This window comes from Triturus cristatus, chromosome 6 (genome assembly GCF_964204655.1).
Source record: "Triturus cristatus chromosome 6, aTriCri1.1, whole genome shotgun sequence".
NCBI lineage: Eukaryota > Metazoa > Chordata > Amphibia > Caudata > Salamandridae > Triturus > Triturus cristatus.
Window position 1 is genome coordinate 1,676,909,924 of NC_140589.1, and position 26,853 is coordinate 1,676,936,776.

Consider the following 26,853-nt stretch of genomic DNA (forward strand, 5'->3'; position numbering starts at 1 on the left):
TACGTTCCAACCCCCCAGGCACAAGTCCGCTGGGTCGTGAGCTGATTTAATAAATCATATATACACATGATTTAAATGTCTACATTTTTACATTTATTTAACAAGAGTTCCTATGGGGTATTATTTTATTTTCTGCCTGTATGGGAGTATTTTTCAGTACCAGTGGTTGGCCATGTGTAGTGCTTCTCTTATTCCAAGGCTGGTCTCGAGTACATTTGAGCCTGTTTTTAAACTTTTGGAGGTGCAGTAACTTTAGAGGTGCAATTTGTGAATGTCAATGGTCTTAATCATTTGTGGGTGTAGGTGCTGTATTAGTATGTCCAGCCTTCAAGTTTTCTAAACCCCTCCCATTTACAAGTAGGTATTTCCCATTTCTCAGCCATTCCTAGTTGTCCCTCCCATTTTTACTACTTAAATGTATATGTACCAGCATGGAGACCTCTGCACAGAAAAGATAGAAGAGGCAGAGGCGGAAGTCTACGCTATAGATTGTGAATAGCATTTTATATCATGTGAGTAGTACTACGTTTGTACTAGTTTACGTACGAGAAAATGCAGTTTGCTAATAGGCTCCATGGTGTTGATTTTAATTTTGTGAGTTGGTGCTCTATGTACGCAATAAAATTGGTAGACCAACTCTTTTTTTCAACACTGCCTTTCTAGCCCTTTAAATTTGCCCAAAATGTTAGCCTAATTGTTTTTAATGGCTCCACATGTATAGTTACCAAAGTGTGTTTTTGTCAATCGTAACAGGACCATCTCAAGCAATGCTCGTATGAAATAACTAAATGCTCCAATGATGGATGTCGTGATGAAATACTCAGAAAAGATTTAAACGAGCATTTACAATGTCAATGTAAATTCCGAGAAGAAACGTGCGAGCACTGCAAGCAGAGTATGGTAGCAGTCAATTTAAAGGTAAATAAAAGATTATATTTACTATGTATTTTAAAAGTTTTTGAAGAAATTTACCACAATCTTTTTACACCTATAGCCAAATCATCAGCAAGTTTACACAGATCCCGGTGCAAGTTTTTAGTGCCATTTGCATAAACCAGCCAGCGCCAAAAACTGGGTAGTGTAAAAACATTTTACATCAGTAGGTTGATACAAATTTTTGCAGCAGCAGGTATTGTGATGCCACAACATTGACCGAATTCTGTGTGATACTTCTCCTGGAGTCTGCATTCGACAGAAAAATGTGTAAACATTTGTAAAGCATGTGTTAACAAAACCAGTTTCTGAAACCATTAAATGCTTTGCATTCACATTTGCTATGCCCCATCGTAGTTTAAATACAATGTGGATTAAATCCAAACATCTAATGTGAATCTGAAACATCATAAAAGGTTTACTGTGCCCTGGAAAAGACAATACTGTTGAACATTTTCTCTAGGTAACATTGTCCAAAAATGCATCTTTTGTCCTCTATGGAGACATTAGTTCAAGGCAAATGGATAAAGCATTCATAAATCCAAATGGTTCAATTCTTTTAGGTCTTGCTACAGGTGGCTCTAGTTCCTTTTCGCAGACTAATTGTTTACATTACATGCCCTTAGTTATCAATACAGTATATACTCTTACAGAGGACTTTGGGTTGCCTACTTGCTCAATTGGATGGCTTTATTGTTTTATGTTATGTTGGTCCCCCCAGGAGAATTCCGAACACATGATGTTGTGATTGGATGAGTTGTAACCTTACAATGCTGACTTGAGGGGACTCTTTTTTTTTCCCCTGTGGGAGTGCATGTCTTTCCTTTCGCAGCTCCCCTGTTCACGTGCTCCTCTTGACATCCCTGCCATGCCCACTTTCTTTATCTGCTTTCTCCACAACCTGTCCCCTAGCTGATCTTATGGATCTTTTCTTTCTATCCTTGTTCCACAACATACAATAATAACTAACGTTCCTCCAGTCTAGATTAGAAATTTCAGGCAACTGCTTGGTGTACCAAATCTCATAATGTTATAAAATTCACAGCTAAAGGCCACACTTACAACTAGCTCTAGAAACTAACTCTAGGCTCCTCAGAGTAGTGTGCTATCCATCCGCAAAACATGTCGATGCCTCATCAGGGTTGGTAAATTCTATATAAATCTAGAATACAGTAAAATACAACATACTAACAATACAGGTGCACACTGACCGTCAGACATCCAGGTACTCATGTATCCCGACCAAAACACGGAGGCTCACAGGCGATACACATGGACACAAACATGCCACATAACATAACCACAGTTAGACAGCACATATGCAGGCAAACATAGAGGGTGTGTGGATAGACGATCGGCTGACATAAGAAAAAGAGGTGAATGAACAGATAGGTGGATGAAAGAATGCAGGACGTATGGGTGTAGGCTTCATGTCGACTTAGTGTTGGCCATACACAGGGTTAAGACATTTGAAGTGAAGAATATAGTCAACTCAGTTTTTCATCTTTCTTTGCAGAAATCACTTCTAAACAGTGATGCAATACTTCGCACTTGATGCCTATCCGAACCGTCTTTGGAATGATACATGTATGTAACAATACAGTTTCACTGCATGCCCATTTCACCAAAGTGGCCACTTTGGTGTAATGATTCATAGCTAGTACCCCAGTTCAGTACCTTCGTATCTGAAGACTATCATGTAACACTTAGGGCCTGAATATGAGTTTGGCGGTCCGTGGAATGCCAAACTCATGGTGGTAGAGCAGTGGCAGTCCAGCACTGCCCCAGTGGTCCGACCTCCGTAGTACAACTTTGGCCGTCGGACTGCCATTGGATCCCCGCAACGGACAGGGGAGCGTTTTGCCTGGCGGTTGCGTGGTGGTCAGGGGCTCACAATATGCTGTTGGTGATGCTGCGGCCCCGCCGTGCATATTACAAGTTTCCTGACCGCCACTGCTTCCTGTTCCTCGAGTTCCACGAGGAGAGCAGGAGCAGAGAAACGGGACCCGGCAGCAAGGTAAGTTTATTATTATTATTTTTATGCGCAATCCACCCACACCCTCCATGTGACACCGCCACCCGCGAGCCATGCGGCCACCACTGGTCCCAGGTGTCCACCCTCAATGTGCAGAGTATCAAGCTGGCTCTAGCAAACAGATCTGCAGTTAGGGGCAGGTGGTCAGCACGAGCAAATGCTGCCATCTGGGAGGATCAGTTCTTTGAACAGCAGTCTTCTCTGCAGAATGAGCTTCGTTAGATGGTGAGAAGGGACCCTATGCAACATCACCACCCAACTGGAAGACTTCCCAAGGATAGACACATCTTGGAGAATGTAGACAAAAGTCTCCCGGACATTGTGAAGCTGCACCTAGCGAATCTCTGGGTGTTGAGGGAGGAAGATGCAAGGCACAAGACCATGATCCTGCTTCACCCACAACCCACCTGGTTCCAGTGCACAACCTGATCCTCAACCCAATGTGGGCCAGTATTGCATAGCCTTGGAAGCAGATGAACCCATGTAGGTATGGACAGCAACCACCACTCCATGAAAATTTCATCCATCTGTTACTACTCAATCCTCACACAACATTGCCCTACGGTTTTCCCATCACTACAGAATATGCAAGGAAATCTTTGTTTACAATTTTGAATAGACACCAATTTCACCTATCTTCCATCTTTGTGTCATCTCATGTGTGCCTGGGCCTGGAGGTGGGTGTATGGTAGACATGAGATGGAATGTGTTGGAAAGTCTTCATCATGTGTCATTCAGCCTTAGGTTAACAGACACACATCCATCTGCAGGCAGTGACAATAAATGCATACAGTCACACAAAATCCAAGTAAGACTATAATTATATTTTGATAGCAAAATAAAAATGAAATATGAATTGTCAGATTGTTATAAAGACCTAAGCCTTCCTTGTGGAGGAGAGAAGTATCCGAAATCGACCCCTGAGTTAATGGAGGAGTGTCCAGTTGGACAAAGGTGGGCAGCAGAAGAAAACAGGGAAAATGCTTATCTACAATGCCCAAAAGAGAATTGTGTTGAAACAATCCCCATAACAAATGTTCAAAAGTTCCTAAGTAGTAAAATCTAAAGAGTCTTTTGGAAATTAGACCTTTCTTCAGGGTCATCCTAAATTGTTTTGTCTTCTTGCTGAATCCTGTTTTTGTTGGCTATAGATCTCTGTGTACCTTACCTCGGCTAACCAGTGGAAAAACGCTTGTGCATCTCCTTTCAACATGGTAAAATAGGGATACTCCTGATGGGCATATTTAACATACATATACGTTCCTAGTATATGGTACCAAGGAGTTCCAGGGCCTGTAAGCTAAATGTCATAAGTGAACCGCAGCACCGATTGTGCCATCCACTGCAGTGACAATGTAAACATAACTGCAGGCCTGCCACCAGAAGCCTGGCTGTGTAGCCATTTACTGCAAATCCGACTTGTCAAAATAACCCCTTTTGGTTGGTCTAAACCTTCCTGTTAATTATTTATGTCACACCTAAGTCGGCTTTATTGTCCATAAAGGCAGGGTGCACAGTATTTGAAAGTAGGACTTGTAAGTGTTTAATGTTAAACACATCCTTATAATGAAAGGCCCTTGAAGTTACTTTCACTGTAGCAGGACTGGCTTTCCATAGGAATGGGATGTAACATTAAATACTAATCCTGTATCTCAGGCGTGGGACTAGCTACAAAAATAATTAAACAACTCTATTTAATAGTTATTAAAAGCCCAATCCAGGGATGAAGTCAGATTTGTTCTAAATATTATGGAAAAGTAGCTTTTAAAAAGTTACCTTTGCCTTACCTGAAAGTTCCTGGAAGCTAAATCTGCAGTTTGTTCTCCCACTTCGGCCAGCCAGAAATGAACATTTATGAATTGTGAACATGCTCCAAGGAGCAAAAAAATAGGAGGACCTGTATGGCAGAGATGACCCCTCTAAACCTGACAGAATATCCAAGGGGGGCCTCAGAGGATCCTTTTCGACATGAAAGTGTAAAGTCCTGCTTGAATGCCACATCCTGCTTGATATGTCTGCTGAGGCTTTTCATAAGACAGTCAGGACGCACTTCAAAGAGGCCTCTCCTGTCACAGGCAAATATTATATAACACTTGGTCTGGGCCCTGTTATGTTATATTATCGTAAATTTCTAAAGAGCACATTCACCTACAGGTCTCTTGGCGCTAAGTTTTAATTATGGAGTCACCGGTTAAGAAGTCCATGTCTAAATGTAAGCTTGGGTAAAAGGCCAGGTCTTCAGCTTTTTTCTAAATGGCAAATGGTTTGTTTCTATTCTCAGAGATGTAGGCAGAGAGTTCCAGAATTAAGGTCCCTGTATTGAAAATCACGACCCTCCTGTCCGTTTGTGTCTGAATCTGGGGACTATCAATACATTAATGGCATAGATCTTAGGGGGGAGTATTTGTGAATTATTGAGGAGATGTACTTGAGACCTATGCCATGTATAGCTTTAAACAGGACACAATGCAACAATAACTTCCTAGGCAATTAGTTAGTCAAAAATAATGATGCTATGGGAGTGTCAAATTAGTGTAGCCACAACAAATTAAAAAATTACACAGTAATATTTATTATTGATATTTTGAAATATCACAAAAGTAAAAAAAATCACAGTTGTAAAGTACAAATCTACAATATATAATCATTCAATACAATAATTCTCTTAAAATTGCAACAATTATACGCAAATGGGGGCACTTCTGTGGCCATATAATAGTCTTCTACGTGCGTTTCGGCGAAAAGTACGCCTTCGTCAGGAAAAGCCACAACTCCTGTAATTAACCCCTTCGCTGCTGCGGACATTCCGCTGCAGCGCTGGGGGGGGCAGGGGGGCAGCGCGGTGGGCCTGTGCTCATGACGGAGCCGCTCCGTCATGAGCCACAGTTGAGCTGTGCTCATGACGGAACGGTTCTGTCATGACTCCGCCCATTTGCGTTGTCCCCCCGCACAGGCGGGGAAACAGCGCCGCGCAGGCGGAGCGGCCGCCAACAGGATTGTCATGACGGAACCGTTCCGTCATGAGCACACGCCAACCGTGGCTCATGACGGAACGGTTCCGTCATGAGCAGGGAAGGGGTTAAAAAACATAAACTCAATACTGTCTTGCATGGGTATTTTTTCAATTACTTGTTCAACATATTATGACTACACAATCTAATTGACACAATTATACATTTCTTTTTATCTCTGTGTATATCTACATTGCACATTCTTTATTGGTAAGCTTTCTATTAAAGTGTGGGCGAGGATTATTTCCGAAAAGGGAGGTAGATGAAACAAACTAGATAAACAATTATTTGAGAGTAAAGTAAAAAGCGCAGAGGTATATAGATAGCAGCAATTATTAAATAGAGACACGTTTTGATGATATTTAGAAAAATGATGCTTACTGAGAGTGTAATCTTTACAGGCAGACCAAAGGTTTGATAATTTTTGGACGTTTCCAAAAAGGCCTGTTATAGTAATGAGTAATATTTAGGTGTATATAAAGATAAGAACGAAATCCAGGTAACTTTATTTGATAGAACAGTTCAATACCTTTTTTTTTTTATATATATGTCCACTAGGGGTTTAAAGTCCTCACGAATGGATCAAAAATTAAGCTGTTTACAGACGATTAGAAAGAACCTGTAATTATAATAAATATTACTTCGGTGTATATTCTTCTACAAAGAGAAAATAGGGTTGATGAATTGATTTGATACTACAATTTAATACCTGTTATCTGGTATAAGTCCACCTAAATTGTGAAGGTTGAATATTCTATGCCTTCTAAAGTCCACAAATGTTGATGTAGTGGGAGCATTTACTGTTCAACGTATAGTTCTGAAATAGGAAAGCCAAATGTATATATTATTTATTGCTGCCTGCCTAATACTAATAGTATTGACAAATGTCTGACAATGGTCTATAATTACCTGATATTTTAGTTTATACGAAGATTATCCAAGGTTGAAATCGCAATGCAATGCCGTATGGATGACGAGCATTTGTTATGTGGGGCAAATTTTCTGTGAAAAAAAGGGAACAGAAGCCCAAGATGAGAAATGTGCCATGCAAAAATGGCAGTTGTTATCGTGTCAAGCATGGCTAGTCTAAATAGTGCCGCGCATTCAGGAATTTAAAAGAGGTATGTGGGAGACATGGATTTAATGGCTCGCATCTAGATTCATGCATAATGGTTTCAAAACCCGGTAAAAGTATATTACCGCAAGCCGAAAGTAACTTTTTATAAAAAAGTATGATCTTTTTCTGTCTAGTCGAAACTGAGTTGGTGTACGATGTTCTAAAGGCGCGTTTCCTATTTGGCTCTCTTACCTGATAAATGGTGATCGGATACACGAAATGCCTCAAAGTTACCGATGAGCAGGTCGGTGGTCAGAAAGGATAAACGTTTCTATGTGGTCTTGGCTGCATTTAGGTATCGAACTTGCTAAGGGGTAACTCAATGCAGGTGTAGTTGCGTGTTACGTCATGGCGTAGGGTGAAAACGCTACTCAAGTGACCTATTTGGTTGTAGAGACAGCCAGGAGAGGTGTGTTGAATATTTGTAGGTGATTAGCGTCTACAGCGTGTCTATACGTGAATACACGTGACTCGTTCTCCAAAGGGAGAACTGAATTTGACTAGACCGCTAACTTGATAGTATTGGCGTACAGAGTATAAAAACTAGTACGCCAGATTCCTTTCTACCGGTTCGATACAGGTTTCAACCATATCGGAAACGATGAATAGTGGGATTGAAGGGTGCATAATATTTATGTTAAGATCTACAATGTGACAAAAGATATATTCTTTTGAATGTCTGTATGGAATCTAGATTGATCCAGACAGAACTTATTGGTGCATTTAAATTGATTGAGCCGCTAACTCCATATTGTTTACATGCAGAACATGAAGACTGATATTTAAAATTCTGTATCATGGGTGCAGTACCCAGGTCAGCTATATAGAAAAATAGTAAATACTAGAGTCAGTAAAATGGCGTTTGATGTTGTTTGCGTACAGAACATGGACAATGGTACATGAAGTGCCGTATCCTTGCTGCAATACCAATATGAGCCATAGAGAAATTGTTAATGAAGTCAAATGTATGGCATATGAGATGTTTATAACGTTCTGTCAAAACATTATTGGTGGCATAAATATATGTATTGCTGAGGGGGGGGGGAGGGAGGGGGTTTTGTTTGACTAAATATACAGAGGGATTAAATGATTGCGTTCTCCCAAGGTAGATCGCTATTTAGGCCATTTCGGAAGGTATCTAAGGAGAATATCCAAAAGACCTCTCGTTTTTTACGCACTTGGGTACCACCTTTATCTTCTGGTGTGTTGATTTTTTCCAAGATACGCCAGTTTAATTCATCTGGTGTGTGGTGTGACTGTAGGAAATGTTTCACTAGGGGGGCTAATAGTTTCTTAGTTTTTATTGCGGAGCGGTGTTCTGCTATTCTAGTGTGTATAGCTCTAGAAGTTTCCCCTACATAGCCCAATTTGCAGGGGCAAAGGATCAGATAAATGACATTTCGTGTTTTACAATTCCACATGTTTGTGGCTTGGATTTTAAATCCATTATGGATCAGAATTTCTCCAGATATTATGGAGTCACAAGATTTACATTTCGTACATCTCATTGTTCCTTTGATGGGACCGTCACCATTAATAGATTTTTGAATAAATGGTGATTGTAGGTTCTGTCTGACAAATTTGGAATGAACTAAAATATCTTTTAGATTTTTATTTCTTCGGTAGGCATAAAGGGTTTTTTCCAATTTTTTGTTATTAGGCACAGCACAGTTCAGAATATGCCAATTGGTATTAATAATGTGTTTTACTTTGGCATTAAGTGTTGAATGTTTAGTCACACATACAAGCTGTTGTTGTTTGTCTTGTTTCTTGGGTTTCAATAGGTGATCCCTGTCGTAGAACCTTGCTCGTTTGTATGATTCTCTAATGAGTCTGTGGGGATATCCTCTCTCTGAAAACTTTCTTTTCATCTCAACCGCTTGTTTATCAAAATTAATGAGATTAGAGCAATTGCGTCTAACCCTTAAGAATTGAGAAAAGGGGATGCTATCTTTTTGACTTCTAGGGTGAAAATTTTTGAAGTGCAACAGTGTGTTCCTGGCAGTGGGTTTAACATGTAAATCCACTTCTAAATAGCCATAGCTGTTTCTGATAAGAATGTCTAGGAATTCTACTTGTGTAGTGCTACTGTGGGCTGTAAACCGTAAGTTTGGATCTGTGAGGTTGAGCCATTGTAGATATTCAGATAGAGTGTCTTCCCCACCGGTCCAGATAAAAAAGATGTCATCAATATATCTGGACCAGTGGGAAACAGACTCAAAAAAAGGGGCAATTTCGTTATGGATGAACTTATTTTCCCAAAAGGCCATGTAGATGTTGGCTATAGACGGTGCCACAGAGGCGCCCATACTGAGGCCTTTCACTTGATGAAAGAGATGATCACCAAAGCCGAAGATGTTTTCCGTCAGAATGATCTGTAGACATTCTAATATAAACAGTTTGGAGCATGGAATTGCGAATTTATCTATAAACCATGTTGTAGCCTCAATGGCTTCCTGTTATGGGATATTGTTGTATAGTGACTCTATGTCTAGAGTCACTAGTACTTCATTGTTAGACCTGAATGGTAGATGTTCTATTTTATTAATCATGTCTCTGGTGTCTTGTATATATGACATGATTTTCGGAATATGTGGTCTTATAAGGTTATCTACAAATTTAGATAATGGCTCGGTTATGGTGCCGATAGTAGAGACTATTGGTCTATAGGGTGGTTGGTCTATACTTTTATGGATTTTGGGGAAACCATAAATACATCCAGTTTTTTTGTTAGAGTGATTGAGGTAGTTAAATTCTTTGTTTGTGATGTGTCCTTCATTTAGGGCAAATTTAGTGAGGGTTAAGATCCTTTTTTCTATTCTAGATATGGGGTTGGTTTTAATGCTGCGATAGAATGATTGATTTTCTAGCATTTTAAGCATTTTTTGTTCATAGTCATCTGTGTTTAAGACCACAATGCCTCCTCCCTTGTCACAGCATTTAATTGTTAATGATTTGTCATTGGCAATAGTGTTCATTGCTACGAATTCTTCTCTGTTTAAGTTATAGATGGGTTTGGGAATAAATTTGAGATTTTGCTCTAACTGTTTCAAAACTACATTTTCAAAGGTAGATACTTCTGGTCCAATTTGTTCAAGTGTTGGTGTGAAAGTAGAGGGTAAAGAAAGAGAGTTGTTTATAGGAATTTCATTTTCTTTATCTTTATGAAGATTAAATAATTTTTTAAGTCTGATTTTTCTGAAAAAGGCATGTATATCTTGATACAGTTCAAATTGTTTTACTGAGGAATGTGGAACATATGATGAACCTTTGGCTAAAAGATTTATGCTGGGAAGGTCAAGGTGTTGTGATGACAAATTGAAAATGGGTATTATATTCCCTGTTTCCAATACTGTCGGTTCTTCGTCTCTAGTAGATATTGGGGATCTGGTTGATAATGAGGTCCCTGATAATTCCCTCTGAATTGAGTTTGTGATTGGAACCTGACTCTCTGCCTTCCTCTGCGGGCTCCTCGGTGACCTAAAAAAGACTGATGAGAGTTTTTGTTAGGATTGAATGAATTATATAGATCACTGGGTTCGTGTTGGTGTGAGTTGCTTTTACTATCTGAGTCGGACGTGTCTGAGAAAGTCATTACTTTTTGTTGTCTGGCTGTTTGGTCATTTATGTATTGATATTGTTTATAGAAATCTTCATGAAGATAGGGATATGTTCTTTCTAGTGTGCAGTATCTCTTATCTTTTAGTAATTTGTCTGATTTTCTTTTGTTTAAATATTCTGTAAACAAAGCTATTTCTTTATTTGATACTTCTAATTTTTAACTTTAAACAGGATGCATCCTGTTTTGAACATGGAACGCTGCTCCGCAGGAAGCCAGTGGAGCTCTTTCAGCAGCAGTCTGATGTGACTGCGTCTGTCTTGTTGATAGATAATTCTGGCGGCTTGATTTTGTATCAGCTGCAGACGGTATTTCTGATTTTGTGGGAGGCTTAAGTAAATCGCATTTGCATAATCAATGTTTGATAAAATCAAAGCAATAATGATTTGGATGCTGGGCACTCTGCTGAAAAGCCTTCTGATTTTTTGCAATTTCCGGAAAAAACATGCAGAGGTAACCGAGCCGAACTGCGACCTCATGGAAAGATCCAAGTCCATCTGTATGCCTAGGCTCTTAATCGTATTCTGTGGAGTTGGTGCAGGGCCCAGATCCAGTGCAGGAGTTTGTTTTGGGGGATGATGATTTCGTTTTTTTCGGAGTTCAGTTTTAATTGTCTCTTGTCTCCCCAGCCCCTTAGGCCACAATCACAGTGGGCTTTTTTGACATTACACTGTCACAGCCAGTTTGATAGGTGTGCTAGGTTTACATGTAACTTTTGAGAATATATGTCGTTACAACGCGTGAAATTACAACGCATGCTTTTACAATGCAGTTTTTACATTGCAACTACCATTTCATTTTTGAAAACTACCATTACAATACATTCCATATCAACGCATACCATTACAACGTATAATACTTTTAGGGCAACAGTAGGGTAAGTGTTGGATAGTGTAGGGGTAATACATTATTAAGTGTTGGATAGTGTATAGGTAAAAATTACTATTCCCATAGATCCCAAAACCCATACCCACCCTAATACTAAAAAAATCCCCATTACTTACCTTATAATGCATTGTAATGATGTGCGTTGTAATGGCATGCATTGTAGTGACATGTGTTGTAATGACATGCATTGTAATGGCATGCGATGTAAAGGCAGTTGCATTTCAACAGTTGTGTTGTAAAGGTATGTTGTTGTAATGACTGCGTTGTAATGAATGTTTTCCAACTTTTGAGGCCCACTTCAAAGAAGGGAAACAGAATGGCAAAACAATTTTTATGTATCCACTGTCTGGTTCTGAAAGCTAAAATGTGTTATTTTAAATTTCTGTTTTTTAGGTTGTTGCGGGCACAGGGATTGCCTAACACTGGATTTTAGTGTTAGATGTGGTATGACACTAGGAATACAGTAGTGCACGCCCCACACTCACACACACAGCCCTCAGAGTCCAAGTGCAGTGTGCCTGAAGACTTCTGCCATCTTGAAAATGCCCAAAGTGTGTAAGGTCAGACCCGGGAACCTTTACCCCATTGGTTAGGTTGACCCCAGGGGTCATACCCACTCACTAGCACATGCCAGGATTAAACTAGGCATCTCTAAGCACCCACTTCAGAACCATCCTAGTTCACAGGAAGTTCAGAAGAGGACTGAATCTACTGTCTGCAACCTGTGAAGAGCCCTGGAGGACTGCACCTGCCCTCTCACTTGTACTCAGGACAAAGAAGTAGACTTCAACTGTGAAAAGGCCGACCTGGTCAAGCTGCAGGAATACAACAACCTACAAGAGACTTTTTCCTTCAACTGCTGCCCAGCTGATCACTGGCAACTGAACCTGCACTGGACTCTGCCTGCCGCCCTGTGAGTCTCTAAGTGCCTCCCATGAGGTCCTGGGGTTTTTTGAAGTGTATTCCTGTGGTGGATTGGGACTTAAAGGACTAAAGTCAGAAGGTAAAACCTTTGACGAGGACGAACCTAGTTAGTGTATCTGAACTTCGATCCATGGCGGTCAGTGTCAAATTGTGCCTATGTCCTGTTCTACTGCAACCACTGACTGCCATTGGCTTCTTGGCACTGTTTCTACTTACATATTTTAAAAGTCATAGCTCTCGTTCCTCTTATTGAATGTTTGTCATTTTCATGTTATTTTGTTCATTAAATTACATTCTGGTTTTCAAATTCGTTTAGGATTTTTATTGTTTTGTATTTCAACTACTTAAATACTTTAAACCTTTCCTCTAAGTTATGCCTGTCTGCTCTGTGCCATTGCGGCCAGGAGGTTGAGATCAGGTTTATTTAGTGACTTTAGTGGCTCACCCTGACAAGGATTGTGGTTATTATTTGAAGTGGGTACTTACTCCCCGTCAACAAATAACTCAGCTTTTTAAAGAGTTCAACATAAATGAAACGTGAGCCTGCCAACAGAGACCCTATGTCTGAGCTCCTTTCCTGGGTTGATAAAAAACTTCCAGGTCAACCTATGCATTGGGCACTTGAATAACACTGTGCTTCCTTCTTCTCTGCACATCTACTGCGAGCTGTGGGGCAGCAGAACCACACACCTCCTGAGCTGGAGCTCACACTGGAATCGTTTGGAGGCCAGATGTAGAAGACACCTTGGTTTCTGCACAAAATACTTTCAACGGATGCCCGTGCCCACCTAAACCATCCTTTATTGCTCCGTGTAATATCCATTCGGTATTGCATCTTTCTAGGATTTCTTTGAATCCCTAATCAATCTCTGTTTTTAGAGGGAATTACAATTGCAGTATGACTATAAAATATTAAAATTATTTCAGCATAATTATTATTCTTAAAGAAAAAGAGCATTATGGGATTGGTATAAGCGCCAAGGTAGAATGTAAATGTATGCATCCTAGGGTTACAGAGTGTGGGTATGAGTTAATCATTAAACGTGTACCCTATACATTACTCCTACAAAATTGTGACTGTGAGCTGCAAAGTGTCATGAAGCGTAGGCTATGTTTACTATTACTGACCTCCTATCTTCTCTTTCAGATTCATGAGGAGAATTATTGTCCAAGCTATCCAGTGTCTTGTCCCAACAAATGCACAAATGTTTTGCCAAGAGCTGAGGTACATTAAACTGTGTCAAAATCTAAAAATGTATATTCAGAACACATAATCAGGAAATATTATCCTGTAAAGTCTACTCTTTTTGATATTGTAGACCCATTTCTTGTTTGATTAGCTTCTTAAACTCCTGTGAGAGGTGGAATATATTTTTCCTTCTGAAATGTTCAGCATAAAATATCAGTGTTTTGTCTCTAACTCGCTAGCTCTCTTGACATTACATTTTTTTGAAAAGTAACTCTGTTCCAAAATTCGTTTATTTGTTTTGCCCGCTTATTTGGCTTGCTTGCGAGAGATAATGTGTATGTATTAAGGTCCTTCCACTGTTGGCGCTGTAATTGAGGTACTGTTTTTTTGTTTTAGTTTCTTGCTCCTCCTCCTTCCACTTCCCTTGTCTGTGTTGCTTCTTCCCCCCGCCCCATCCATGTAGCTTCTTTGTACATTTATGTTGCTTCTTATCCTGACCCTGCCCTAGGTCCCTGTTTCTTCTTCCACTCACACTCACCAACATCTGTGTTGCTTCTTTTCCCATCCATGCTGCTTCTTATTCCCTCCCACCCACATCCATGTTGCTTCTTAAGTCTGTGTTGCTTCTTATATCGCCCACCTCCTCAGTCCTGTTTGCTCTTCCCCTCCCACCCATCCTATCTCTGTTTCTTCCCAAGTCCCTGCACCCGATTCACAGAACTAACTTAAGACAAAATCCTAAACTTACTACCATTTTGGTATTCACAGAAGGTACTTACTCATTTTGGTATTCACAGAAGGCACTTACTCAGTTTGGTATGCACAGAAGGCACTTACTCATCAATGAGGAGTAAGTTCCTTCTGTGAATACCAAAATGAGTAAGAGCCTTCTGTGAAGACCAAAATGAGTAAGTGCCTTCTGTGAATACCAAAATGGTAGTAAGTTTAGGATTTTGTCTTATGTTAGTTCTGTGAATCGCCCCCCCCCCCGTTTTTTCCTTCAGTCCTTGTTTCTTCTTCCCTTTTTACCCACCCCATCCTTGTTTCTTCTTTCCCTCCTACCCCATCCCTGTTCTTTCTTACCGTCCCGGTTTCTTCTTCAACTTCAACCCACCCTCTCCCTGTTTCTTCTTCAAGCCCTGTCCTGTTTCTTCCTAGTCCTATTTCTTCTTCTCCTCCCTCACACCCGTCCTGTCCCTGTTTTTTTATATCCTTCCCACTCACCCCATCCCTGTCTCTTATACTGCATCACTGTCTCTTATACCCCTCCCACCCACACCATCCCTGACACCTTATACCCCTCCCACTCACCCCATCCGTGTCGCTTACACCCCTCCCACCCACTCCATCCCAGTTGCTTATACCCCTCCCACCCACCCCATCCTTGACGCTTATACCCCTCCCACCCACCCCATCCTAGACGCTTATACCCCTCCCACCCACCCCATCCCTTACGCGTATACCCCTCCCACCCACCCCATCCCTGACGCTTATACCCCTCCCACCCACCCCATCCCTGACGCTTATACCCCTCCCACCCACCCCATCCCTGACGCTTATACCCCTCCCACCCCATCCCTGACGCTTATACCCCTCCCACCCACCCATCCCTGACGGTTATTCTGCTCCCACCCACCCCGTCCCTGACCCTTATACCCCTCCCACCCACCCTACCCTCTCTCTTATATCCCTCCCACCCACCCGACCCTGTCTCTTATACAAGACCCTGTCTCTTATACCCCTCCCACCCACCCCGTCCCTGTATCTTATACCCCTCCCACCCACCCCGTCCCTGTATCTTATACCCCTCCCACCCACCCCGTCCCTGTGTCTTATACCCCTCTCACCCACCCCGTCCCTGTATCTTATACCCCTCCCACCCACCCCGTCCCTGTATCTTATATCCCTCCCACCCACCCCGTCCCTGTATCTTATACCCCTCCCACCCACCCCGTCCCTGTATCTTATACCCCTCCCACCCACCCCGTCCCTGTATCTTATACCCCTCCCACCCACCCACCCCGTCCCTGTATCTTATACCCCTCCCACCCACCCACCCCGTCCCTGTATCTTATACCCCACCCACCCACCCCGTCCCTGTATCTTATACCCCTCCCTCCCACCCACCCTGTCCCTGTATCTTATACCATGGCCACCCACCCAGTCCCTGTTTCTTATACACCTCCCACCCACCCCATCCCTGTCGCTTAGACCCCTCCCACCCACACCATCCCTTATGCTTATACCGCTCCCACCCACCCCATCCCTGATGCTTATACCCCTCACACCCACCCGACCCTCTCTCTTATACACGGCCCTGTCTGTTATACAAGTCACTATCTCTTATTCCCCTCCCACCCATGCCGTCCCTGTCTCTTATACCCCTCCCACACACCCCGTCCCTGTCTCTTACACCCCTCCCACCCACCCCATCCCTGTCTCTTATACTCCTCCCACCCACCCCGTCCCTGTCTCTTATACCCCTCCCACCCACCCCGTCCCTGTCTCTTATACCCCTCCCACCCACCCCGTCCCTGTCTCTTATACCCCTCCCACCCACCCCGTCCCTGTCTCTTATACCCCTCCCACCCACCCCATCCCTGTCTCTTATACCCCTCCCACCCACCCCGTCCCTGTCTCTTATACCCCTCCCACCCACCCCGTCCCTGTCTCTTATACCCCTCCCACCCACCCCGTCCCTGTCTCTTATACCCCTCCCACCCACCCCGTCCCTGTCTCTTATACCCCTCCCACCCACCCCGTCCCTGTCTCTTATACCCTTCCCACCCACCCCGTTCCTGTCTCTTATACCCCTCCCACCCACCCCGTCCCGGTCTCTTATACCCCTCCCACCCACCCCGTCCCGGTCTCTTATACCCCTCCCACCCACCCCGTCCCGGTCTCTTATACCCCTCCCACCCACCCCGTCCCGGTCTCTTATACCCCTCCCACCCACCCCGTCCCGGTCTCTTATACCCCTCCCACCCACCCCGTCCCGGTCTCTTATACCCCTCCCACCCACCCCGTCCCGGTCTCTTATACCCCTCCCACCCACCCCGTCCCGGTCTCTTATACCCCTCCCACCCACCCCGTCCCGGTCTCTTATACCCCTCCCACCCACCCCGTCCCGGTCTCTTATACCCCTCCCACCCACCCCGTCCCGGTCTCTTATACCCCTCCCAACCACCCCGTCCCGGTCTCTTATACCCCTCCCACCCACCCCGTCCCGGTCTCTTATACCCCTCCCACCCACCCCGTCCCGGTCTCTTATACCCCTCCCACCCACCCCGTCCCGGTCTCTTATACCCTTCCCACCCACCCTGTCCCTGTCTTATACCCCTCCCACCCACTCCGTCCCTGTCTTATACCCCTCCCACCCACCCTGTCCCTGTCTTATACCCCTCCCACCCACCCTGTCCCTGTCTTATACCCCTCCCACCCACCCTGTCCCTGTCTTATACCCCTCCCACCCTGTCCCTGTCTTATACCCCTCCCACCCACCCTGTCCCTGTCTTATACCCCTCCCACCCACCCTGTCCCTGTCTTATACCCCTCCCACCCACCCTGTCCCTGTCTTATACCCCTCCCACCCACCCCGTCCCTGTCTTATACCCCTCCCACCCACCCCGTCCCTGTCTTATACCCCTCCCACCCACCCCGTCCCTGTCTTATACCCCTCCCACCCACCCCGTCCCTGTCTTATACCCCTCCCACCCACCCCGTCCCACCCACCCCGTCCCTGTCTTGTACCCCTCCCACCCACCCCATCCCTGTCTTATACCCCTTCCACCCACCCCATCCCTGTCTTATACCCCTTCCACCCACCCCATCCCTGTTTCTTATACGTCTCGCACCCACCCCTTCCCTGTTTCTTTTACCTCTCCCATCCTCCCCATCCCTGTTTCTTTTACCTCTCCCATCCTCCCCATCCCTGTTTCTTATATCCCTCCCACCCACCTCATCCCTGTTTCTTCTTCTCCCCCTCAACAGACAGAAAGAGAAAAAAGCACTGTGATGCTGCCAGCGCTGGCCTGTTCTCCACATCCACCCCACCTGCCCTCCTTTTTCTCCACATTTTGTTCACCCCACTCGCCCTCCCTTTCTTCACCCCTACCTACCCTCCCTTTCTTCACCCTGCAACACCGTACCTTTATTCACCTCCAAGTGCCCTCCCTTTCTCCACCCACATCCCCCCTCTCTTTCTCCAATCCCCCTCGCCCACCCTTTCGCCACTGCCTCCCACCCTCACTCCCTTTCTCCTCCCCCCCCCCCCCACGCCCTCCTGCTCTCCACCCCATTGCTTTTTAAGTCTGGCCTAGCGGTAGTTTTAGATCTTGGAAACTTATTATAATTACTATAATATTAATATAGAAAATTATCATGCATCTATATTAAGGGGCTTTGGGTAATCCACCTTTAGCCATTGATCAGTTGAAGAGGTCATTAACATGCTGCAACAATCCACAGAGCAGCATAAAAGAAAGGGGTAATGAGCGAGTCACCTTCAACAATTGACTATGTTGGCAGTTGCAGCCACATTTTAGACCAGCCCAGAGGTCAGCCATTTGCCCTATCTGTCACTGTGAAAAGCGACATTTTCCATGTCTGTATCTGGAGTCGCTTAGGGAGATGTGATCAAAGAGAGACAACAGAGCCTGTCTACATCCATCACCACTGTGCACCACACACTAGCCCTCCAGGAATTCAGAAGTGGTCGTGTGAGGTGCAGGTGTGAGGCTAGAGACTGCAGCACAGCCCACAGAAAGAGAGCAACATCTGCAGCTGCAGAAACAGCACCAAGCAACATCTGAAGTTCTGTTCACTCCAAAACCACCCTGGCTATACTGTTATCACTGCAAGAAACACCTCTCCTTGTTGGCTTGTCCCACGGGGCAGTAGGGCACAAGCGCAACCATAGCTCTGTGAGACAAATGAGAAGCAAGGCAAAGACCTTTGATTTCCAGAATGTCCACTCATCTCCAAATTACCCACCAATGCTGTTGTTTCGGCGAATATCACTGGTAGATCTGGAAGGAATCCCTTCTGCACCAGATGAGACCTGCTCGAGTGCTGCAGAGCTCATTCTGCTTTCTTTGTCACAGCTCTTGGAACTGAAAGAGACCTTCCCTATGAACCAAGTTCGAGACTCACTCCTGTGCTATGAAATGCTTTGCTGTAGTGTTCTCCAGGCATACAAATGGGTGATTCATGGGTATATGGTGCTTAAGGGCTTGTCGCACTTAGTATATCTGATTATAGGGCTCCTCTTTAAGTCCAACTCTGTTTAATCTTCATATGGCACCGCTAGCATCATTGGCAGAGGCACAGGGCACCAAAATAATCTCTTATGCTGATGATACACAGCTGATTTTCACATGCAACAAAAGCGAAAACGTCAATGGGGAAGCCATTAGATCCTGCCTCACTAAGGTTTTTAGATGGCTGAAGGAGAACCAGCTTAAGTGCAATCCCAATAAAACTGATATTATCTTCCTCGGTCAACCCTGCTGAGAGCAACTGGAGCAAGTGTTGGCCCGCTGATCACTCCCCTCCCAGGATTGTCCACTCTTCAGTTAAAAACCTGGGTGTCTACATCGATAATGAACTCTCGATGCAGTCCCAGTCCAGGCCGTAGTAGAAACCTGTTTTGGCTTAATACAAATGCTGAAGAAATTCCTGCCGCTCTTACCCCTGAATTCCAGGAAAATTGTGGTGCAGGCGCTGATAATCTCCAGATTGGACTACGCCAATGCCCTTTATCTGGGACTACCAGACTACCTTCTTCAATGCCTTCAGGTTGTGCAAAATGTAGCAGCAAAGGCGATTCTCAAAGTGAAAGCCAGGTCGCATATGACGCCCCATCTTAAGTCCTTACACTGGCTTCCAGTGAGGGAACGGATAAAATTCAAGGCCTTGGTTATTTCCTTCAAAGCCCTCCATGACATGGGCGCTGTCTACTTTAGGAAAAGAGCGAGCCGCTACACACCTGCTAGAGCACTTAGATCGTCCTCTGCTGATCTGGATTGCATCCCTAGAACACGGCTGGTGCGCAGAGGTGGTAGGTCCGTCGGCTTTTTAGGAGCCCACGCCTGGATCAAACTGCAGGCAGATCTGAGAGCGTCAGCAGATCTCTCTCACTTCAAAAAACAGTTGAAGACATGGCTTTTTAAGAACTAAAACCTCCTAGCAGGACAGCCATTTGTGAACTGTTAGCGCTGGGACACTCCATCTGGAGTAGCTGTGCGCTCTATAAGTACTGGTCATTCATTCATTATGTATTTATTCTCCTGCGGTGCTTATAGAGGATGAAGTAATTCACCTCACTTCCCCAAACAATTATCTACTAGGATCGGACAATAAACCTTCACAAACTCCAACACACACAATGCTTCAGTAGAAAAAAACTCAATTGTCAGTCCAGTGGAAAAAACGAAAAAACAATCTTTTCTTTTGTGAGTCTCGTATTTCTCTTTTTTATTTTCGGCCCATTGGCCTCTTCTCTTGTTTCTATAGCCATCCAACACGTGTTTCGTCAGTGAGGTAGCAACTCATGACTTCTTCAGGGCTGCATGCTTGGTGGTTTATGGATCAGAAGCAACCAGTATACTGGTTCTAATTCCAACCTTTCCATCTACTTACTGTTATCAAATAGAAATATCCCAAACAGGAAGTGAATCTGTTTAAGCTATGGTGTTTGAATTTGGCTTCCGTCAAATCAAATGCTCCTTGTTACCTTAAGTTGCCGAATGCTGAACTGAAAAGAGTATGGCCAGCTAGTACACTGCAAACTTCAGCAGTGTATATCCGCTATAGGGCTTGTTAAAGTCCAAAGTCCCTGGCAGTAGATATGCCCAATTCCATGTAACCTGTAAACTGAAGTCTGTTCGGGTGCCCGTATGAGAAACGCGAGTACGCAATGAGTATTGGTGTTCTCCAGGCACTACAGCTCATGGTGTGGTAAGGTAGGGATCAGACTAGTCAATGCTTAATTTGAGCCAGTGGTTGCTGTTAGGAACCACCCGCACACATTTTATGGGACCAGCACTTCTTTTTACTCATCAGACGAGCAAGCGAGGTAGATTAAAAAAGTTCCAAAAGTCAAACAGCAGGAACATGCAAGATTGTGAAAAAAAAGGACAGGGAGTGTCTGGTAGTGGATTAAAGAGACAGGAGGTACATTCAAGACTGTGTGGCCTTGGTATTTGGCTCAGCAATATTTAATAACATCGACCACAGACTTCCTAGTAGAGGATTGTGCAATGACACTTATTCTTTTACAAAGTAAGCACTGATATCAGTGCGCATCAGCAGCATGCAGAGTTGTCAATGCATTTGGATTTGTCATGACACCTTCTGTGACCAATCCCTGCTCTTCCCACAATCCCACGCAGTTATGGACCAGAACGAGGAGCAGGAGCTGCTGGGAGTTTGAATATTAAGTGATGGGAACAGAGAGATATCCCAATCATTTATTATGCAATATCTGGGCATCCTTTCTTCTCTCTGATGTCTGCAATGTGTGTAAGAATCATGCTGCAATGCGGCGTGTCACCTTCCTACAAAAGATACATTTATATTTCGATTTTGCCACAAGCAAAGGCAGCAGTAACCATATTCATAATGTAGACACAGAAATGTATGCCATCCATGTTTTCAATAAATATTGCTTGATGTTTTGTTTGCCAGACCAATAGAAGGCAGTGCATCTTTTCAGAAACAAGTCTACATGTTTGGAAAGAGTCTCTAGTCATGGGAATAGAATTGCTGCCAGGAAGGACATTCACTCTTTCTGAGGGTGGGTGGGTGAGCCTCCTACTCTCCAGAGAATCTTGCTGTTTTTGGGTTTCAAGGACTTCTCCCACCTTGAAGTGACTCCTGCAAAATGGCTGGAACAATAGAGTGCTTCACTCCTGGGTGCTTCTCCTGCTCACACTCTTTCTGCTTCTTGTTTTCAGGACCACCCTTCTCTGACTCAGACCCTTCTCCGTCTGAGCCATGCCTGTGGTCACTTCTTCCGATCACAGACTAGCAGCAGCAGATGAGCAATGCAGGTTATGGGGCAGGCAGACGTCACTGTTGATGGGACGAGAAGGGGAGGGAGTTTCACTCCACAGCTCTGCTGCTGCCCTAATGCACTGCTTGCCCCAGAAAGCCTCACTGTCACAAGAGGAGCAAACCTGCCATCTGTGACATCAATGAGACAAGGACCGCAGAACCTGCAGACTGCTGCCTTTGATGTGATATCTGGTCTCTTATTAGCTGTAAAAGAGAGGCAGCTGGCCGGGGGGTTGTCTATCACACATCAGAGACCGAAAACTTCCCCCTTTTCTCTTCTGGGGTACTACGATTTCACTAAAACTATCTGTTGATGCCAGTTGACAACATTATTACTAGTGATTGTTATGGGTGTGTTCCACTTAAGTTGTAGTCTACTCTCATAAAGACCACCATTTGAGAAGCCTCCTCTGTACATTATATCACAGAGAATAAGATAATTAAAATGAATTAAAGATGACTAAATATTCAACAAAGAGAAAACTCAAGAATATGAGTGATGCTTTGAAGTGGGAAGAAGCTACAAAAAAGCTATCACTGTCCATCTCAAAATGCTCATTATTCAAGGTTTAAGCACCAAACTCCCACCAGTGAAAGAGAGGCCTATGCAGGGCACAGTATGCATGCATAGTGAATGTCACTTAAGGGCTTTAAAACAGTGTACTCTGTAGATAAAATATCATTAGCAAATATGACATCTCAGAGCACCAACAAGGAGGACTCTTTTGATTATATGGATGCAGACCATAACATTAAGGCCCTAATTCAATATAACATTAAAAGGCCGCACTCCGAAGTCCTCCACCAGGCATTGTCCTGGCATAGGTCCCGACTGTCAAATTTTGAAATGTCTGTTGTGTCAGCTGACATTTCAACCATTGACAGGAACTGCTGTGAAGTCAGTTCCTGCCAGTGTACTGTAACTTTGCCGTACGGCTTCGTTATGTTTGACGCTGCCATACGGTAAAGTTACAATTTTTTTATTTTCAAAAACAAAATCTTAAAATGAGGTTTTGTCTTTGAAAACCAAAAAAACAATTTCCCCCTTGATCTGGGAGTTCTCTCCCATGACAGGGGGATGCCTTTTGCAGCTTTCACAGCTTCTTGTTGCCAGAGTTTTTCTGGCGATGAGCGGCAGACATAAAGGGCAGACATAAAGATCAACCTCCGACGACCCTTACGCTGTCGAAGGGGTGTATCCACAGCGAAGACGGAGTAGTCTCTGCCATGGTTGCAACAAAGGTCCGCCCACATTTAAATCAGGCCCATGGACCATTATGTAGACGGAAAGGGTACTCCATTGCCCGTGCGACCGATTATCCGTTTACAGACAATATATAAATAAATGTTAATTTAATAGTGACTGGCATTGTTCCCACACAAACACACAAAAGGTGATGGGAGGATGCTTGCAATGTATGCCCACTCATTGTTCTTTTGCCCACCATGCCAACCCAGATTATACTTAGCCCTATGTAAATCAGTCTTAATCCAATAGAAACAGTCGAGGCAGACTTGCAAAGCCAGATTATTTCTGAACTGGAACACAAGCAACACAAGATGGGTTTTAGCCTCATTGGGTCTTTTCATTTGGTTGTAGGTTAGTTCCACTGGCTTAGTGAGCACATTAAATTACAGGGCATAATATTAATAGAATTATTATTGTTGTTTTTGTTTCACCTTGCAGTAAGTACTGATAGGAGCTGATGGAGGTTTGTGTACTACCTACCTTTGCATTTGACACGCGTGGGTGGCAGGGCACTCACGTGTGATAATGAGGTGATTGGTGATTGATATGTCACCGTACTCTAGGAACAGTGGTGATTAGTCACATTAGATACATATATTCACACATAATACACAGGTTTTAAATATTTGGACTCTGATCACTTAACCTTTTCGTTGGATCAGATTCACCCAATTGACAATTTTATTGTCACGGTGGAGGTAATTGGGTGAAATGTCTTAGAGTTGCGTTATGGATTAGTACGTAACAATAGTGACTGTAGTCTATCTTTCATGTAGCCTTGAAAAAGTTGAATTTAAAATACACGAAGGCGACGAAACACGTGTTGGCACTGGCATTGACTTTCTGACTTGTCACAGTTACTAATATTAAAGAAGGATCATGAAAAGAACTAAAGACCAAAGATTCGCATCATTATTTGCGTGGATACTGTATATTGAAAAATATTACTGCACTACTGCCACAGTTATAAAAGTGTTTTGTGCTAGGGGATATGTATAATTCGTGCACTGTAACTTAGGCCGCAGATATTAGGAGAGGTGGGTTGTTCTCTCCCCCCTTTTAGCACCACAAAATACTAGCACCAAGAAAAATAAGTAGTGAATATTTCCAGGAGCGCCGTCCCTATAGACCAATACCACTATCCTTGTGTTTTGGCTTTGGGAGGGACTAACAAGCCTCTTTACCTATCAGAAGCCAGCATTTACGAAGGACAATGAAACAAGCCAATGACAAATATGGGCGGGTAGTGGGCGGGGCCTCTATTCCATACTCCAGTCCAAACGTCTCGCAGAGTTGCGCATGCTCTCTGACTCTAGGCTCGACCTAAAAAGGGTTTCAAACATGGAAGAATTTAAAAGGTTGCATAGCTAAGCTAAGTAATGGGCAATGGAAGGTATGTGTCCATGCACAGCATTTAAAGTCACATGCTAACTCTTTTTTTTAAACAATTTATTTATACTTATTCAAAAATACAAAGCAGGAAGACTAGAGTACAGACCAAGAAAAGTGATCTGAGGGCCAAGAAAACACAATGAGCGAGGAATCCATACATTGGGGCTCTAGAGACAACTTAATACGAGAGACCACACACTACACACTGTAGCAGCATTCAATCATAAAGCGCTTTCGGAAGAGGGGAGGATTAAGGGGGGGCTCAGGGGGACGCATGTCAAAATGTCAGGGATCTGGGGGGCACAGGCATTTGCCACCGATTGGGGTTGTGTATCATCAGCAACTGTAACTGGATGAGCATGTTGTGAGGGGTCCCCAATCGTCGCAGGGCTGGGAAGAAAGTGGGAGTAATTCAGCAAATGTGTACATTTGGTCCTGCCAGAATACCATATCTTGGATCCATTCCTTAAACTTCGGCGCCCGACCTCGACCCCAACGGCATGCAATACGACGTTTGGCTGAAGGAGACGAACTTCCTGTGTTTCGTTGCTATGGTTGCGGTATAGCCAAGAAGTGCGTGGAATGTGTAACGACGTCATTTGTTCCAAGGCTTCCAAAACCTGGAGCCAGTACCTTTGCACGGCCGCGCAGTCCCATGCCAGATGGAGAAAGTCAGCCCCTGCAGCTCCACATCGATTGCATCTGTAATTGTCACGCAGCCGAAAGCGATGGAGTTTAACGGGTGTATAATATGTACGATGGGTGTATTTATAGTGGAGTATCCGGAGACGGCTACTAGATGTGCTGTGTTCCGTCTGCCTACAGCAATAGGTCCACTGCTCTTTCGTTATAGTGAGCTGCAATTCTGCAGACCATTTATCTTTGGAGGAAGTTTGTGAAGCGGTCTGAGTGGTGTACAAAGAATGATAAAGGGAAGACGCTAGATGAGATGGTGCATCTCCAGCCAATATACGGCGAAGGGTAGCGACCTTTGGTGGCTCCCTGGGGAAGGAAGGGGTGTGGGCCTTGAAACCCTGCCGCAACCGGATATATAAAAAAAGGTCCATGGAGGAAGAGGGTATGTTGGCAAAGAGCTGCTGCGAGGTACGGAACCTGCCCCGGAAGTAGAGGCCCCCCCCCAAGTTTTAATCCCATACTTAGCTAGGGTTCTTTTAAACACTCCCTCCAGAAGGACCGGCATCTTCGGATGATAGGACAAGGGAAGCAAAGGCGAATAAAGCATAGGGGCCCGGGTTCTGGTAACAATATGTTGCCATGCCCTAGCAGTGGTAGCGATTGGGGTCCGGACCTCCGCACTACCAGCACCAGTAGCAAAGATAGCACCTTCTAGTGGGATGGGATCTGACAGCCAGTGCTCGGTCGCCACTTGAGGCATGTACCTGGGGGGGTGAAACCAGAAGTGTGCATAATGGGCTTGTGCGCAGATAGAATAAAGTTCAAAATTGGGGATATCAAACTCCCCTTGTGTGTAGGGCCGAGTAAGGATGTCCCACTGCACTCTGGGCTGTCTACCTCCCCTTGTGAGGCGAATAAGCTCAGTCCGGAGCATCGAGAAAAAAACCCTACCTGGATCATAGGGCACATTTGTAAAAAGATACAGGAGTTTAGGAAGGATGTCCATCTTAATTAAGGATATACGGCCTGCCATGGATAGCGGGAGGGCGATCCAGCGGGTTACATTATCTCTTATCCCATCTAGAGCACGGCCATAGTTAAGGCGCATCAATTCATCGTGATTTGTAGATATCCAGATACCGAGATACTTAACCTCGTCAGGGCACCATTCAATTGGAAAATCCGGGGCAAACTCCGTAACTGAGGAGGTAAGAGGAAAGAGTTGAGATTTGGATCAATTTATGTGGATCTCAGACAGAACCCCAAAGCGCACAAATTCTCGAAGCAGCGGATTGAGGTTTTATCTGAGGCTCTCTGACGTATAGCGTGATGTCATCCGCGCACAGAGAGATCAGGATATGTCGGAGGGGGCAGCGGAGTGCCTTATTTTGATGGTATTGTCTGATTTTGGCTGCAAGGGGCTCGATTGCTAAGGCAAACAGGAGTGGCGACAGCGGGCACCCCTGTCAGGCGCTAGGTATGATGGGTGCCAAGATCGGCAAAGGGTGAGGATCGCGCCTGGGGCAGCGCGCAGCTACAGTCTGCCTCACCGCATGTACCGTCCAGAGCAGCAATCAGCGACACCGGTGCCTCTGCAGCAGGTCCCGCAACGGAAGGTCAACCTCCGGTACCTCCGATGGCAGTGGGGAAGAGGCCAGCAGCTTCGTCGATCCCGCGATCCAGGCACCGCGTGGACAGCCTCGGCACTCTTGTTAGCAGTGCAGCCGCCCTCAGATCACCGCAGGTTTCCGCCTCTCCCCCGGGCGAACCTCTCCCGCCGATGGCAACGCGAGGAGACGTCTTCA

The 26,853-nt window shown here is 44.4% G+C and overlaps 1 protein-coding gene across 2 annotated transcripts in view; it reads left to right on the top strand.

Moving 5' to 3' along the window:
* Positions 1–26,853, top strand: part of TRAF5 (TNF receptor associated factor 5) — a 242,013-nt gene that overhangs the window by 138,899 nt on the left and 76,261 nt on the right. For both annotated transcript variants that reach the window (XM_085612843.1, XM_085612844.1), the window contains 2 exons: positions 754–918; positions 13,675–13,752. In XM_085612843.1, coding sequence (XP_085468969.1) covers positions 754–918; positions 13,675–13,752 — 243 coding nt within the window. The remainder of the gene's footprint in view (positions 1–753; positions 919–13,674; positions 13,753–26,853) is intronic.